The sequence below is a fragment of the Tachysurus vachellii genome, chromosome 26 (genome assembly GCF_030014155.1).
Source record: "Tachysurus vachellii isolate PV-2020 chromosome 26, HZAU_Pvac_v1, whole genome shotgun sequence".
In the NCBI taxonomy this organism is placed as follows: Eukaryota; Metazoa; Chordata; class Actinopteri; order Siluriformes; family Bagridae; genus Tachysurus; species Tachysurus vachellii.
In genome coordinates this window covers 12600113-12613960 of record NC_083485.1, presented here as the reverse complement: position 1 = coordinate 12613960, position 13848 = coordinate 12600113, and the positions used below count along the sequence as shown (strand labels likewise).

The 13848-nt window shown below is 37.8% G+C and overlaps 2 protein-coding genes across 2 annotated transcripts; one reads left to right on the top strand and one right to left on the bottom strand.

Annotated features, from left to right (window-relative positions):
- Nucleotides 1–4100: 4100 nt before the first annotated feature.
- On the top strand, nt 4101–6193 carry LOC132841080 (proteinase-activated receptor 3). The gene is made up of 2 exons (XM_060863259.1): nt 4101–4188; nt 5193–6193. The coding sequence occupies exon 2, from the start codon at nt 5248–5250 to the stop codon at nt 6175–6177; it is 930 nt and encodes a 309-aa protein (XP_060719242.1). The 5' UTR covers nt 4101–4188; nt 5193–5247; the 3' UTR covers nt 6178–6193.
- Nucleotides 6194–7644: 1451 nt separating this feature from the next.
- On the bottom strand, nt 7645–12842 carry LOC132841051 (zinc finger protein 436). Its single transcript, XM_060863215.1, has 2 exons — nt 12287–12842; nt 7645–11634 (listed from the first exon to the last, which is right to left on the bottom strand). Exons 1-2 carry the CDS (start codon nt 12486–12488, stop codon nt 10139–10141), a joined length of 1698 nt encoding a protein of 565 aa, XP_060719198.1. The 5' UTR covers nt 12489–12842; the 3' UTR covers nt 7645–10138.
- Nucleotides 12843–13848: the final 1006 nt, after the last annotated feature.

The following is a 13848-nucleotide window of genomic DNA, read 5'->3' as shown; positions in this document are numbered from 1 at the left end:
TAATATTAGACTTATATTTAATTTATTTGTATTTATCATTATTGAGCAATAGTGGTTAGCACGTTCGCCTCACACCTCCAGGGTTGGGGGTTCGATTCTAAGCCACCGTGCCCCCCTTCCTGATTTTTTAATTTTTTGCATGTTTGTCACACTTTAATGTTTCAGATCATCAAACAAATTTAAATATTAGTCAAATATAACACAAGTAAACACAAAATGCAGTTTTTAAATGAAGGTTTTTAATATTAAGAGGAAACAAAATCCAAACCTACATGGAGCTAGGGTTAGGGTTAGGGTTAGGGTTAGGGTTAGGTTTTTAGGGTTAGTTTTGGTCCACTCATCTTTGCAGAATTGTTGTAATTCAGCCACATTGGAGGGTTTTCGAGCATGAACCTCATTTTTAAGGTCATGCCACAGCATCTCAATAGGATTCAGGTCAGGACTTTGACTCGGCCACAACAAAGTCTTTATTTTGTTTTACTTCACAAATTCAGAGGTGGACTTGCTGGTGTGTTTTGGATCATCGTCCTGCTGCAGGACCCAAGTTCGCTTCAGCTTGAGGTCACGAACAAATAACTGCACATTGTCCTTCAGGATTTTTTGGTAGACAGCACAATTCATGGTTCTATTTATCACAGCAAGTCTTCCAGTTCTTCTGAAGCAGCAAAATAGCCCCAGACCATTAACGTGTGACAAACGTGCAAAAGAATAAAAAAATCACCCCACTGTATATACATACAGTAGCTTATGTATACTGCTGTATATCCTTAAATGTTCTAAATAACTACATAAATATCTGCTTTATTTGTATTAAACCCAGTTAAAGGTTATCTCTTGGTTTAAAGTGTAAGTGATATCACAGCATTAAGATTTATGCAATTTATTTATTGTAAAAAAAAAATTATTTCAGTGTTATTGTTAAAAGTGATCTTCATTCATTCATTCTTCTTCTACCGCTGATCCGAACTACCTCGGGTCACGGGTAGCCTGTGCCTATCTCAGGTGTCATCGGGCATCAAGGCAGGATACACCCTGGACGGAGTGCCAACCCATCGCAGGGCACACACACACACACACACTCATTCACTCATGCAATCACACACTACGGACAATTTTCCAGAGATGCCAATCAACCTACCATGCATGTCTTTGGACCAGGGGAGGAAACCGGAGTACCCGGAGGAAACCCCCGAGGCACGGGGAGAACATGCAAACTCCACACACACAAGGTGGAGGCGGGAATCAAACCCCGACCCTGGAGGTGTGAGGCGAACGTGCTAACCACTAAGCCACCGTGCCCCCCTTAAAAGTGATCCCTCAGATTTAATTATAAATGAAATTTAATGAAAAAATCAGTTTAAAAACCCTGTCATCTTATTCCCGGGGCTGATGTTTTAAAATGTTGTGAGCTTTAACGCTGCTCTGATCTGCTCTGTTGTACAGTAAATATTGTACGGTGGCTTGCAGGAAGTTGGCTCCAGTTTCATTATTCTGTTTGTTGTTGTTTTTGGCTAGATAGGGAGCGAGGGAAGGACGTGCATTTTTCTTTTCTTTGCGTCAGGTTAACTGAGTTGTATTATGATCAGTTAGAGGGATTTATTTATTTATTATTTTGGCCTTGCCGACTCCTGAAGCAGTCATCCCTTTTAAAAACAAAATAAAACCAAGCAAGCGATACATTTTTTTTAATGATTATTTTTATTTTTACCTGTTTGTTAGGGTTTGATCTAGACCGGGTCATAACATTATAAATACTGTTCACCAAAACCTTTTTTTTTCTGACATAAAGAAGCTTACCTGATGTGCAGAAGTGAAGGCCACCGGCCATAAGCTTTTTTTAAGCCTTGTTTGCAACATGTAAATGTAGAAACCAGTTTTTTTTCTTATCAAAGAACAAATGCAAATTTCAGGAGAATACTCAGTTCACAATTTAAGTATTCAAACATTCTCGGTCAGGGCTTTTTAAGAGTGTGTGGTGATTAATTGAGGAAAAAAGGTTACAATACTTAAGGTTTGCTTTTATGATGAAGTATTTTGCAGTGACTCTGTATCAGGTGTTGTGTCAGTAACTCGGTAATCATCATGAGTTTGGATTATGACTCAGGAGACCTGCCATTAAGGTTCTCTGAAATTGACCTACAACATAATGAGGAAATGTGAGCATAATACCAACGAATCTCTCTACTGATAAGCTGTGGAATAATAAAATCCACTATGATCTGATGACGTTAAAATGTGACTGGACTGGAAGTCAATTTTTACTCATACACTTGTAAAAATTATTACATATAATATTTACACTATTAACAGTCTAAAACTATTCATATTTAATATATATAACTATAACATATAACATATATATGTTATATATATGTTATATATATATATATATATATATATATATATATATATATATATATAATAATAAATATATATAAAGGTTTCTGGATAGTCTGTTTATTTGCCTTTTAATGAAGCTACATGCTGTCTGCTGTCACCCACAATAAAACCTTGGAAAGATGTACTTTTTATGTTAAGTTAGTTCATGTTATCATTTATGTTCTAGCAACTACAAAAAAATAGAAGCTAGTTCTTTGCACAATGCACAATCTAGGAATTTGAAGGATTTCGCAATAATAGCTTTAGTACTGACAGTTACAAAGCTCTTACATTGGCAAAAGACTCAAAGACTCCTTCCATAAATGTTAAATCAATGTCTCCTTAAAGTTTTTTAATCCATTTACTATTATACTTGGATTGTGAAACTCCTATGATACAAGAACATTTTCTGTTACTATGACAATAATAACTTAGCACATTGATATAAACGTATAATTTGCAGCTAAATGTCAGAGCTAATCAACACCTTCTGACCAATCAGAATTGTACTGTGGTAAAGTATAAACTGATTTTTAGTACCTTATCTATAATAGATTTACTTGGGTTGAACTCGTTGATAGTGACCTTATTGCCCTGCGATGGGTTGGCATTCCGTCCAGGGTGTATCCTGCCTTGATGCCCGATGACGCCTGAGATAGGCACAGGCTTCCCCGTGACCCGAGGTAGTTCGGATAAACGGTAGAAAATGAGTGAGTGAGAGTGAGATTGACCTTATGATTTATTTCTATTAAAACTATAAAGTACCATCTACTCTGTATACAATATAGACAGCATTCAATCAGATGATCATGAAGATTTGCACAAAAGTGAATCCTCAAAATTTTTTGATTATTTTCCTGGAAGTGGCAAGCTATACAATTACAACAAGAATATCTACAAAATTCTACAAAATTTATTTTTCCCCAAATTATATTGCACAAAAAGAATAGTTAATAAAGTACAACAAAGAGCCCATAACTACTCAAAGATGTTATTTTGTCATATTCAAACAGGACAAAGAGGGTTCTTCAAGGGTTCTCCGATGGTTCATTGGACAATTAAAGGCTCTTAGGCTCAACGTGGAATTCATTCTGAGAGGGAAACGCTCTAAACTTTAAGAAATAACCAATCAGGATAAACTAATGAAAACTACCTAAAGTTTTTTTAGGGGTTTAGTCATAAATTCACAAACATCATACAATAGTGTATCTTTATTAGCTTAAAACTAAGCTTCAGTGTATGTTATGGAAAATCACTGATTTTAAGCTGAAAAGAATGAACTGTAAGTGAAATTTATTAAAACATTCACAGTCACAATGATTTTACGATGCGCTGCAACGCTTTAAGCAGCGACTTGTTAGAGAGACGTCCAAAGATGTGTGTGAAAAAAGCATCTGCTCCATCATCAGCAACTGTGCTTTTGAAACTTGGAGTCAGGCAGCCACCAGGCTTTGTTACATCCACGTAACAAATTACGCTTTGTTACACTGAATTTCAGGAGTGTACCACTGGACTGTTGCATCAGTTGTTTACTTCAAAATTTCCGTCAGGCTCCGATGGCAAATTGCATCATTGTCAATCGGTGTGAATGATGAGGACTTGCCAGAACGTGCTCTCAGTGCTTGGATGCAAAATATCCCTGTGGTGTTGAATCATGGGTACTGGGCTGTGCTCTGTAGCTGGGCCTGGGTCATGTGAAACGTTCTCAGATGATCGTGTACCTTCTAGACTGTCAGCTTCTGATGTACGGCGGATTCATCTGGACGTGAGTGGAATTCGGTGAGGAAAGGAATCGTTTCGCTAACGCAGGTAAGGTAACACATATTGCTGTTGAGATCATTGTCATTGCATGTTTGCATCTTATTTGATTATATAAAGGATCTCACCAGGTACATACACAAAATGATGTAGCTCTTAATGATCTGAAACAATCTGAAACAGCGGTGGGATCAGTGGGATCAATATATGTGAGTCTACTCAAATTTTTCTTATCTAAAGTTTTAAATAGTTATTACTTAAAAACCTTTAACACAACTGGTGAAATATTATATAGCTGTTTATTCTGTTTCTGTTTAAAACCTTTCCCAAAATTTTACCCTAAATACCCTGATATCATTAGATCTCATCTGTAGATTAGAGTCAATTTGTAATATTTCTTCTAAACAAACTGTTGGCATCTTTTTCCAACCCAGTTTCTATACTGTATATGCGATTTTCAACTGCTTTTATTTATATGTATTCTCTTATTCTCCAAGTGTTTAAGATGCTTATAATTTTATTCTTATTCATGTGTCAGCAAAAACAAGGGCTAGTTTAATGTCACACAGAAATGTGATTTAAGAAAGATACAAAGCAAAAAGATCACAAACAATTCTCATAAATGGCAATTTTAAGAGCTGTTTAACCAAATGAAATATTTTATTGCATATTCTGTACACTGTATAAAGTTTGATTATACAATTTGTTGCTGAAGACAGAGATATTTAATGAAGGGTATATGAATTAATAGAAAGAAATTTTTATTGGAAAGTATTTTTTAATAGAAATGAATTCATTTTTTTTGAGCAAAGGCTTAAAGGGAGATACAGTAAAAAAAATACAGACTAATAGTACAAAAGATGTACATTTGAGAAAAAAAGAAAGAAAGAAAGAAAGGAAGAAAGAAAGAGAAAATGTGACTCGATTTACTATTTCAGTAAACACTTTAAATTTAATACTCAACATTTTCTGATAGGGGTTTCTTAATGCTGCACAAACCAAATGCAATAATATTGTCTACTCTTTTATAATACACATGTATATCTTTATTTCAGTTTTCTTGTTTCAGTTTTTTAGTTTCTTGCTCAGATCAGCACCAGTTTGTGAGTGATGGAGATGCGTGACAACACTAATAACTCCATGTTCCTTACTGGAAATGTGTCCGTGCCTGCAAAGACAGTGTACGAGACGTGCAGCCACATGCCCGAGATCATCCTCTTCTACTTGGGCATGCAGATTATTAATATGTTCATGGGCATCCCGACTAACCTCATGGTCCTGTGGATGATCCGCCGCAACCGGAGCGACTCGTCCACGTCGGACATCTTCATCTGGCATCTGGCTATGCTGGACACGTTCTTCTGCCTCATTCCACCGCTGGAACTGGCCAACCTGCTGTACCTGACCACCAGCAGCACCTGGTACGTGCTGCGCTTCTTCTACGGCATCAAGGATTCGTCACCGCTTTTCCTGGCATGCATCTGCATGGATCGCTACATGGCCGTGCGCCATCCCATCGTCTTCTCGAACCTGAAAGACCGAAGCCATCGCCCCGTGTGCGCCGGCGTCGTGTGGTTCATCACGCTGGTGTATGCAGTGCTGAAGTGCCTGGGCAACATCCCCAATTTCAATAAAGTGTTCACAGTCATGATCCTGGCCACCTTTGTGTTCATGCTTTTCTGCAACATCTCCATCCTGTTGGCACTGGGCCAATCCGGTCCGGGCAGAGACGACATGCATCCGGTCAAAAAAAGAGCCTTTAAGATGGTGCTCATAATTTTAGCCATCATAGTTTTTAACTACTTCCCTCCTGTAGCTCTCTTCCCATTTCAGTCCTATTTCTCTCCTGATGTGTTTACTTGTTATATCCATTACATAGCTTTCGGGTTCATGGACATCAGCAGCAGCATTCAGCCCGTCCTCTACCTGTCCAATAAGAAACCGCAATGTCCATCATGGTGCTGTGGGTGCTGCAGCACTAAAGATACCGAGACTGGAAAAACAACCGAGTCGTCCACGGTATGCACTACGGTCGGATAGACGGTCCTTGTGTGTGGAAAAAAACAACACATTTCACATGTGATCAAAACTTTTTTTTGTTATATTTAAAAACTCACATTTTGCCAAATTACATATACTTTGAAACTGAAGTAAATACTTTTTGGCTACGTGTGAGAAATAACGTAGGTTAACATAACGTAAAGAGATAAATCCTAAAATTCACAAATACGGGGAAAATTTATTTATGTAATAAAACACAGGGAAAAAATTAACCATGTCGGGAAAAATCACATTGGAAAAATTAATCATGTGGAAGAATTCAGACAAAAAATTATGTAAATGAACAATCACATAAAAAAAAAAAAAGTGAGACATGAAAGTAAATAATCGTGTATAAATCACAAGAAAATAGAAAAACCAGGTACTGAAAGTAAATACAAATACATTTTAAAATTTAGGTGAAATTCTGCTTTATAACTATGCAATGAGACTTTTCTTTCTTTGGTGGGGAGTTTTGATATTTCTCAACATTTCAATTTAACCCAAATTTCTAGATGTAGAAATATTTTCTTAGCTACTTTATATATTTTATATATACTTTAAACTATACTATAATACTATATATACTACTTTATATATATACTTTAAATATTTTCCACTGTAAAGTATCCTTAATTATGTTGATTAAAAAGAATACTTATTTAATAAATGTACATGTACATGTATACTATTTATGTTGTTATTTTTATTGGTTAGTAAGTAAACCCTTAAAAATAAAGATTTAGGGGGAAAAAAAATCTTTGGTTTCCAAATGATGTTCTATTTGTTCCATGTTTCCTAAAGTAATTTTTTTCTATTTATTAAAGTTATTTGATTCATTTCTGGTGGAATTCTTTAACTCACCAACAAATTTATTATTATTTTTTTTTTTATGTCTGTCAAACAACTCTAAGTCTACAATGCCGTCTAAAAGCGATATGACCAATAAAAAAGTATGATACCATCAATTCTATGATGCACAATATATATTCTGATACACAGGTTTGCTCAAAACATTAACAATGTATGAGGATAAAAAGGTTTCTGAGAAACTGCTGTCTATAAAAATACATATAAGAAAACATATAAAACCTTAAAATTGAGAACATTTTTTAAAAATCAGTAAACATTCTAACGTTTCACAATTTTAAAGACTCACCATTTTAATATGAATCTCAGCTGTGATTTTAGAATCCGATTTCTTTAAAATCTAAGCAGAACGATATCCACAGACGTGATGCTAGCACTAGTCGCTATGATTTGAAATCACTGGAAATAACATTTTCTAGAGAAGATGATTTTGGATTCTTAAAACTTTAAACTTTTGAGAAAACCTTTATAACAGTCTACACAAACATACATTAGAAACATTTCTGGTAATCGCAATTTTCTGGTTATTAATTCAGCACGCTACAAAAAATACAGTCAAGCAAAAGCAAGAAACAAACAAACAAAAAAAAAAACACATTTGATTTTTCATTTCATTTATTATGATGGAATGACAGTTGCAAGAATGGCTTAATTTCCACTACATTTCCACTAAGTAAACAATATTAATCATTATAATGTGTACAAACTCTTAGTTAACTTTATCATCTAACCTTTTATTGTCAACAGGGAATTTGCAGTTAAAAGTTTTGAATACTGTACGCACTTTAAGTCGATAATGTACTGTGTTTGCTCAAACGGTTAAGTTTGTCACCGATGACAGTCATTTTCGCAAGTATAAATTTTGAAAGACTGTAGTTTGGTTAACATGGTGTCAACAGGAACGGTGAGAAAAATCCTCAACACCGCATGCCCTAAAATGCATAACAGATGTGACGGTAAACCGTATCTATAGAAATAAGTAAAATGTTTTAAACATTTGCACTCTTATAAGTTTGGAGAAATCGGTCTTTAGTTCTGAGGCACACAAACATCAAAGGAAAAAAAAAACAACAACAAAAAGTGTTGCTAATATCAAAACGACGATCGTATTAATACACAAAAACAAACAATTTCAGCATTTTTGATCGGTACGTTACAATTAGTCACCATTTGAAAAATCACGATTCTATTAGGATTAATGACAGATATAAAATGACAGAATAACACTGCTTATGTGATTTCATTCAAATCGGTGTCAGAATCGAGGCCTCGGCAGGAAATCGGGGAGAGTTTAAGTTCTAATTAAAGCTAACAACAATCTTGAAAATATCACAAATGATAGGAATGAAAAATTTTTTGTTGTATTTGTACTTAATGTCCTTATTGGGCAATATGTGTAAGGGTTTGGGTAACCTCCTTAGACGTCAATGGTTATTATATCAGAATTATTATATATTGTTGGGGGGAGATGAAACATCAAGTTTGGTGAATTTCTTGAATAGTTACATGGTACAGCAAGATTAATAAACTCTGTCTGTAATCAGATGCCAGCTGTGGAAAAATGACCAGGATGTTCCAGCAAACACACTTTTCTCCCTTTTCATTTCTTTGAGGTGCTTAGACTTGACGTGACGGAGAAAAAAATATATAAAGCCTATAATTTAAGGGCTATACATGAGAGAAAATGTCAAAATATTGCCACATGAAGGGTTTTCCAGGCCAGCTCGTGTACATGTAGATGTATTTGATTATAATTTCAAGCTCTTTTTAAAGGCATTGCAAGAAACAGATTAAAGCAACACTTCATCTAAAGGAGGATCCACACAATCCTGCATTCAATGTATACGAGCTTTAACAATGAACAGAATCTAATGGTGGACTTTCAGGAAGTGTTTAAAGTGATGTTAAAAATGTAACCCATCTTTGGTTATCAAAAAGTAACCGCTTCAATCTTGGTCAGGTTTGTGGTGGATCTGGAGCCTACACCAGGACCAGAAATTTTACATAAATCACAACTTTGGGCAATTTAGCATCGGCAATTCAGCTACCGGAAAGTTGTTCTGGAGTTTGGAGGAAGTCAAAGAACCCAAAAGAACCTTAATGACTAGAAGAGCAGAAATAAGATGCAAGGATCATGAAATGATGTTGTTTTCTTTAACTAGAAAACACAACAAACCACTAATTTAATTCGAACCTTTTTAACTTGCAAGTAAATTAAGCCTCGTTAGTCCAAAGTCATGCTTGTTGACTGTGCATTAAAGGGTTGTAAAGAAAAAAAATGTAATGTATGAATATCACACACATGGTGCCACTTCATTGGCAACAGCTACGTGCACTCCCCGGACACTGTAACAATCATACATCTATTCTATAGGTCACTTTGTCGGTGTACATTACAGACTGTAGTCAGTCTTGATTGCTGTCAAGCCCTTGACACCTGCCCATAACTGAAAGGGACCAACACAAGACTATCTGAATGGTGGATCATTTTCAGCACACTGGCTTCAGTGGTATGACATGAACATATCAGATACAACAGTGTTTCTCCCGCTGCCAGTTTCTCCTTCATTCTTTACCAAGATCGTGAACCAAAAATAGTAAAGATGATCTCTCTTTGATATGCGACTGTACATCTTCAAGATGAATCAACCAGGTAGGCAGGTTCTGTAATAAAGTGTAAGTGTACGGAGTCTTTAATACATCCTTACTAAAATCTCCCGTCCTATTGTCAGTTCGAATCCCGATAGCCCCACAGCAATGCATGGCCGAGAGCCAAGGGAGTAAAAACCGGTGCTGCTCTCGGGTGGGAAGGATGGCACACAGCCAAGACTATCAGATCATACATGTCTGCAAGCTTGGGTATGTGGAAGATAGCAGACTGCAAATTCCTGATATGCCAAACACTATAAATGCCAGTTCCTCTGCTGTACTGAGAACAGACCACCATCTAAATGTCTTCTGAGCTGTAGTCACCTTCGGTCGGTCGACGGGACAGTGAAGGCGTTGACAAACTGACGATACAAAGTGGCCAACAAGGGAAATTTAGTTGATAGACTGGCCACAGTGTGTGGGGATCATTGGGGGTCATTATTCACTCCATCCCTTCCAAATTCTGTTCTTCATCTCCACCATGAAGCGGTTGATCTTCCAGCGACAACAACTGATCAGCATCCATCGTTACGGTTTCCTCTTTGGCGTGGAGCTGCTCGTGTCTTTTCAAATGGCTGGCCCTGCTGAAGCTTTTCTCGCAGCGTACGCAGGTGTGAAGCTTCTCTCCGGTGTGGGTGAGCTGATGAAGCTTGAGGCTGCTGGCCACAGTGAAGGTGCGTCCGCATATACTACATTCGTAAGGCCTTTCACCAGTGTGCATACGCATGTGGATGCTGAGGTGGCCAGCCTGACTGAACGTCTTTTCACAGAGATCACAATGGTACGGACGTTCACCCGTGTGCACACGCAGATGCGTTTTGAGGTCACCTTGGCTGTTGAACCTCTTCCCGCACTGGCTACAACAATGTGGTTTTTCTCCACTGTGAATCCGGAGATGGATCCTCAAGTTGCCGGCACTGGCGAAGGTCTTAGCGCAGACGGTGCATGAGTATGGCCGCTCGCCCGTGTGTGTGCGGAGGTGAACTTTGAGTTGGTTGTGTTCTGTAAAGCGCTTGGTGCAGTGTGGGCAGGCGTATGGTTTCTCGCCAGTGTGGGTTCGTTTGTGGATCCGGAGCTGTCCCTGATGACCGTAACTCTTTCCGCACAGGTTACAGGAATATGGTCTCTCGCCCGTGTGGGTGCGTTGATGGTTCTTCAGAAGGTCAGCGCGGCTAAAACCCTTGCCACAGTAGCTGCAGATGTGAGCTCTCTCCGAGGTATGAGTCCTCATGTGTATGTTAAGCGAGGCCATGCGACCGAAGCTCTTATCGCAAAGTGCACAGTGGAAGGTTTTGCTGTCGTTTAGCTCTTTCGAGTTTGCCGAGTCTGTCGATTCAAAAATTTCTATAAATCCCTTGTCTGGTTCCAAAGCCAGTCCAACATCGCCATCAAAACAGACACCAAGAGCGGCATCGTCATTTGGGTCTTCGAGATCTTCCTCAGATATGCTCTGCGCTGACTTCTCTGATTCATGGTGCCCAATATCGCTAGCTTCATCTTCACTCATAGTACTGCTCAGATATTTATTAGACACCATGGTTACTCGAATCTCGCCATCGCTGTCTCTGGATTGGTCTGCTGGAGATCCAATGTAACATTCGGAAAGATTCTCATCAGACCCTTCTACTTTAATAATCTTAGTGGTAAGGTTAACAGGGGATTGATGATTTAACAAGCTACTGTCACCTTCAAAGTCTGGGTCAATCTTTACATACGGTACTGTTGTACTCTGCACTTCTTTGTCTAATTGACTTGTTCCACTGTTGGTTGTAAGGGGGTTTTGTTTCAGTAATACAGGCCTAGAGCTTCCTGACGTTTTTCTCCGATCATCCCGCTGTTTCTTAGAGGCTTTACCTGGACCCTTATGTCCAGATAAAGTGAGATGATGAACAAACGTCGGACTTAAGTCCCCATCAGCATCAACAACATCGTCATGCACTGCAAATAAAAATAAGTAAACAAAAATTACATTTTACAGTGTTACATATCAGTAGCTTTGCAAGAATCAGACATCTCTATATCTCAAGATATTTCATGTTTCAAGATATCTCACGGTCAATAAATGCTGAGAAAATAAATATTTTTCACAGGAACACGTTATATGACAAAGTGAAAAAGACCAAAAACAAACTTGTGCCATATTTTATTAACAAGCTGTGAGACGATCATTTTTAATCTACCGACACGTTCAGAGATCTAGTTTCTTGTCAGAAACCATTGAACTGAATTGTATTTCAAACCTTCAAACGTGATTCTAATGGTAAGAGACTAAAATAAACTTGTTTGACGTCTGGCTTTGACCAACCTGAAGTGGATTTTTCACCAACACCATTTCTTGAAGTTGTGTTTTACTTTCAGTTTGTCAACTAATATACACATATTAATATACACACACATATATATATATATATATATATATATATATATATATATATAGTTACTTATGTCTGTACTTTTGAGAGTCACAAGCAACTGGAACCAAATTCCTTGTGTGTCGACACACTTGGAGAATAAACCTGATTCTGGTATTTTTATTAACTAATGAACATCTTTTTAATGAGTATTTATTCTGGTGCTGCATTTCACATACCTGTTTTCACCTGGCATGCAACAACAGCGTCTTGAGCACGCAGTTTTTCTCTCAGAGACTCATTTTCTGAGGTAATACGTCGAATTTGTCCCTGATACTCGGCCAGGGTTTGATCTACAGAGTCCAGGATGTTATCCACAGTCGCCTTAAAGATCTCGTTTAAAGACGACTCAAGAAAAGCCTTCAGGTTCTTCGAGTTCATTTTTACAACTTAAACTAAAGTCATAAACAAAAGGAACAGACAAACCGTTATGTTATGGTTCTGTGTGACTCCTAAATCAAACACTTCCAGAGCTCCTCTGCTGTTAAGCTAAGGCTAGGCTAAGCTAAGCTAAGGCTAGGCTAAGCTAAGCTAAGGCTAAGCTAAAGGTTTGCGTTTTGGTGACGCAGAAAGATTGCTGTGCAAAAAAACTGCAATAACAATCGAGCGATAAACTTCGAAACGTTTCTGACACAAACACTGCTTATATTTTGGATTATTTTCCTTTTAGCTTAGCTTCTGGAATAAAGACAACAAATCTGATCAACTGCAGGCGGCTGTAAAAGCCTGACTACTTCTGCGGTTCTCGGACAATTAAACGCGCTCCATTCACACCGACACCCCCTGCGGTGAGGATGACTTACTGCACTATATTTCTATACAAAAAAGTCACTTTTATTGTCACCAGTGTTGTATAAAGTACTAGAAAGCAGTACTAGTACTAGTGAGTAAAAGTACAAGTATCGTACTAGAAAAAGACTTTGGTAGAAGTGAAAGTTACCTTTTAGAATATTACTCAAGTAAAAGTCTTAAAGTATCTGATATTTAATGTACTTAAGTATTTGAAGAAAAAGTAAAATGGGGTAAAACGGGGCGGTTGTCTACGACAGGGGCGGCCAACCCGCGGCTCCCGAGCCGCATGCGGCTCTTTGCCCGGTTTCATGCGGCTCTTACGTTCATATCGAAGTCTGTATTTGTGTTTTTTTAATGTGCGTGTTCGCTTCGCTTGAGTTAAATACGGTATTTTCGTCAAACGCGCACGTGAGTGGGATGAAAATACCTCAAAGATTCCCAGTAGGAACAAAATCATTTGAGTAAATAATTTGTGTCAAGTTCGCTCTAAAAATGGCAGGGGGAAAAAAAAGGTGACGATCATGTGTGACCGTGTGTATAATGCGGCTCTTTGTGGTAACACGGTAAAAAATGTGGCTCTTGGTCAGGGCCGGCCCTGGCCAAATTGCTGCCCTAGGCAAGATTTCACCTGGTGCCCCTGGAATCACAGACATTTTGTTCATAAACTTACACAGAAACAAACTGCACAGCTTTGTCCTGTTTTTCTTTATTTTGAAAATATTTTGGAAAAACACACAAACTATATAAAAAAAACTATATTAGGGAGACCTTGCTTTCCTTGCCTTTCTTACAGCAATAAAATATATATAATAAATATATAAATAAAATACTTCTCAGGTATATATATATATTAATAAAAATAATAATTTGGGCGCACGGGCGCCCCTAGTGGTGGGCGGCGCCCTTAGCATTTGCCTATTCCGCCTATGCGCAGGGCCGGCCCTGCTCT

Excerpts from the sequence above, each read along its gene's own strand:
- LOC132841080 (XM_060863259.1), top strand. The coding sequence starts at position 5,248 with ATGGAGATGCGTGACAACACTAATAACTCCATGTTCCTTACTGGAAAT.
- LOC132841051 (XM_060863215.1), bottom strand. The coding sequence starts at position 12,488 with ATGAACTCGAAGAACCTGAAGGCTTTTCTTGAGTCGTCTTTAAACGAG. Across the intron at positions 11,635-12,286 it reads TGCATGCCAGGTGAAAACAG|TGCATGACGATGTTGTTGAT; the intron begins GTATGTGAAATG and ends TTTTATTTGCAG.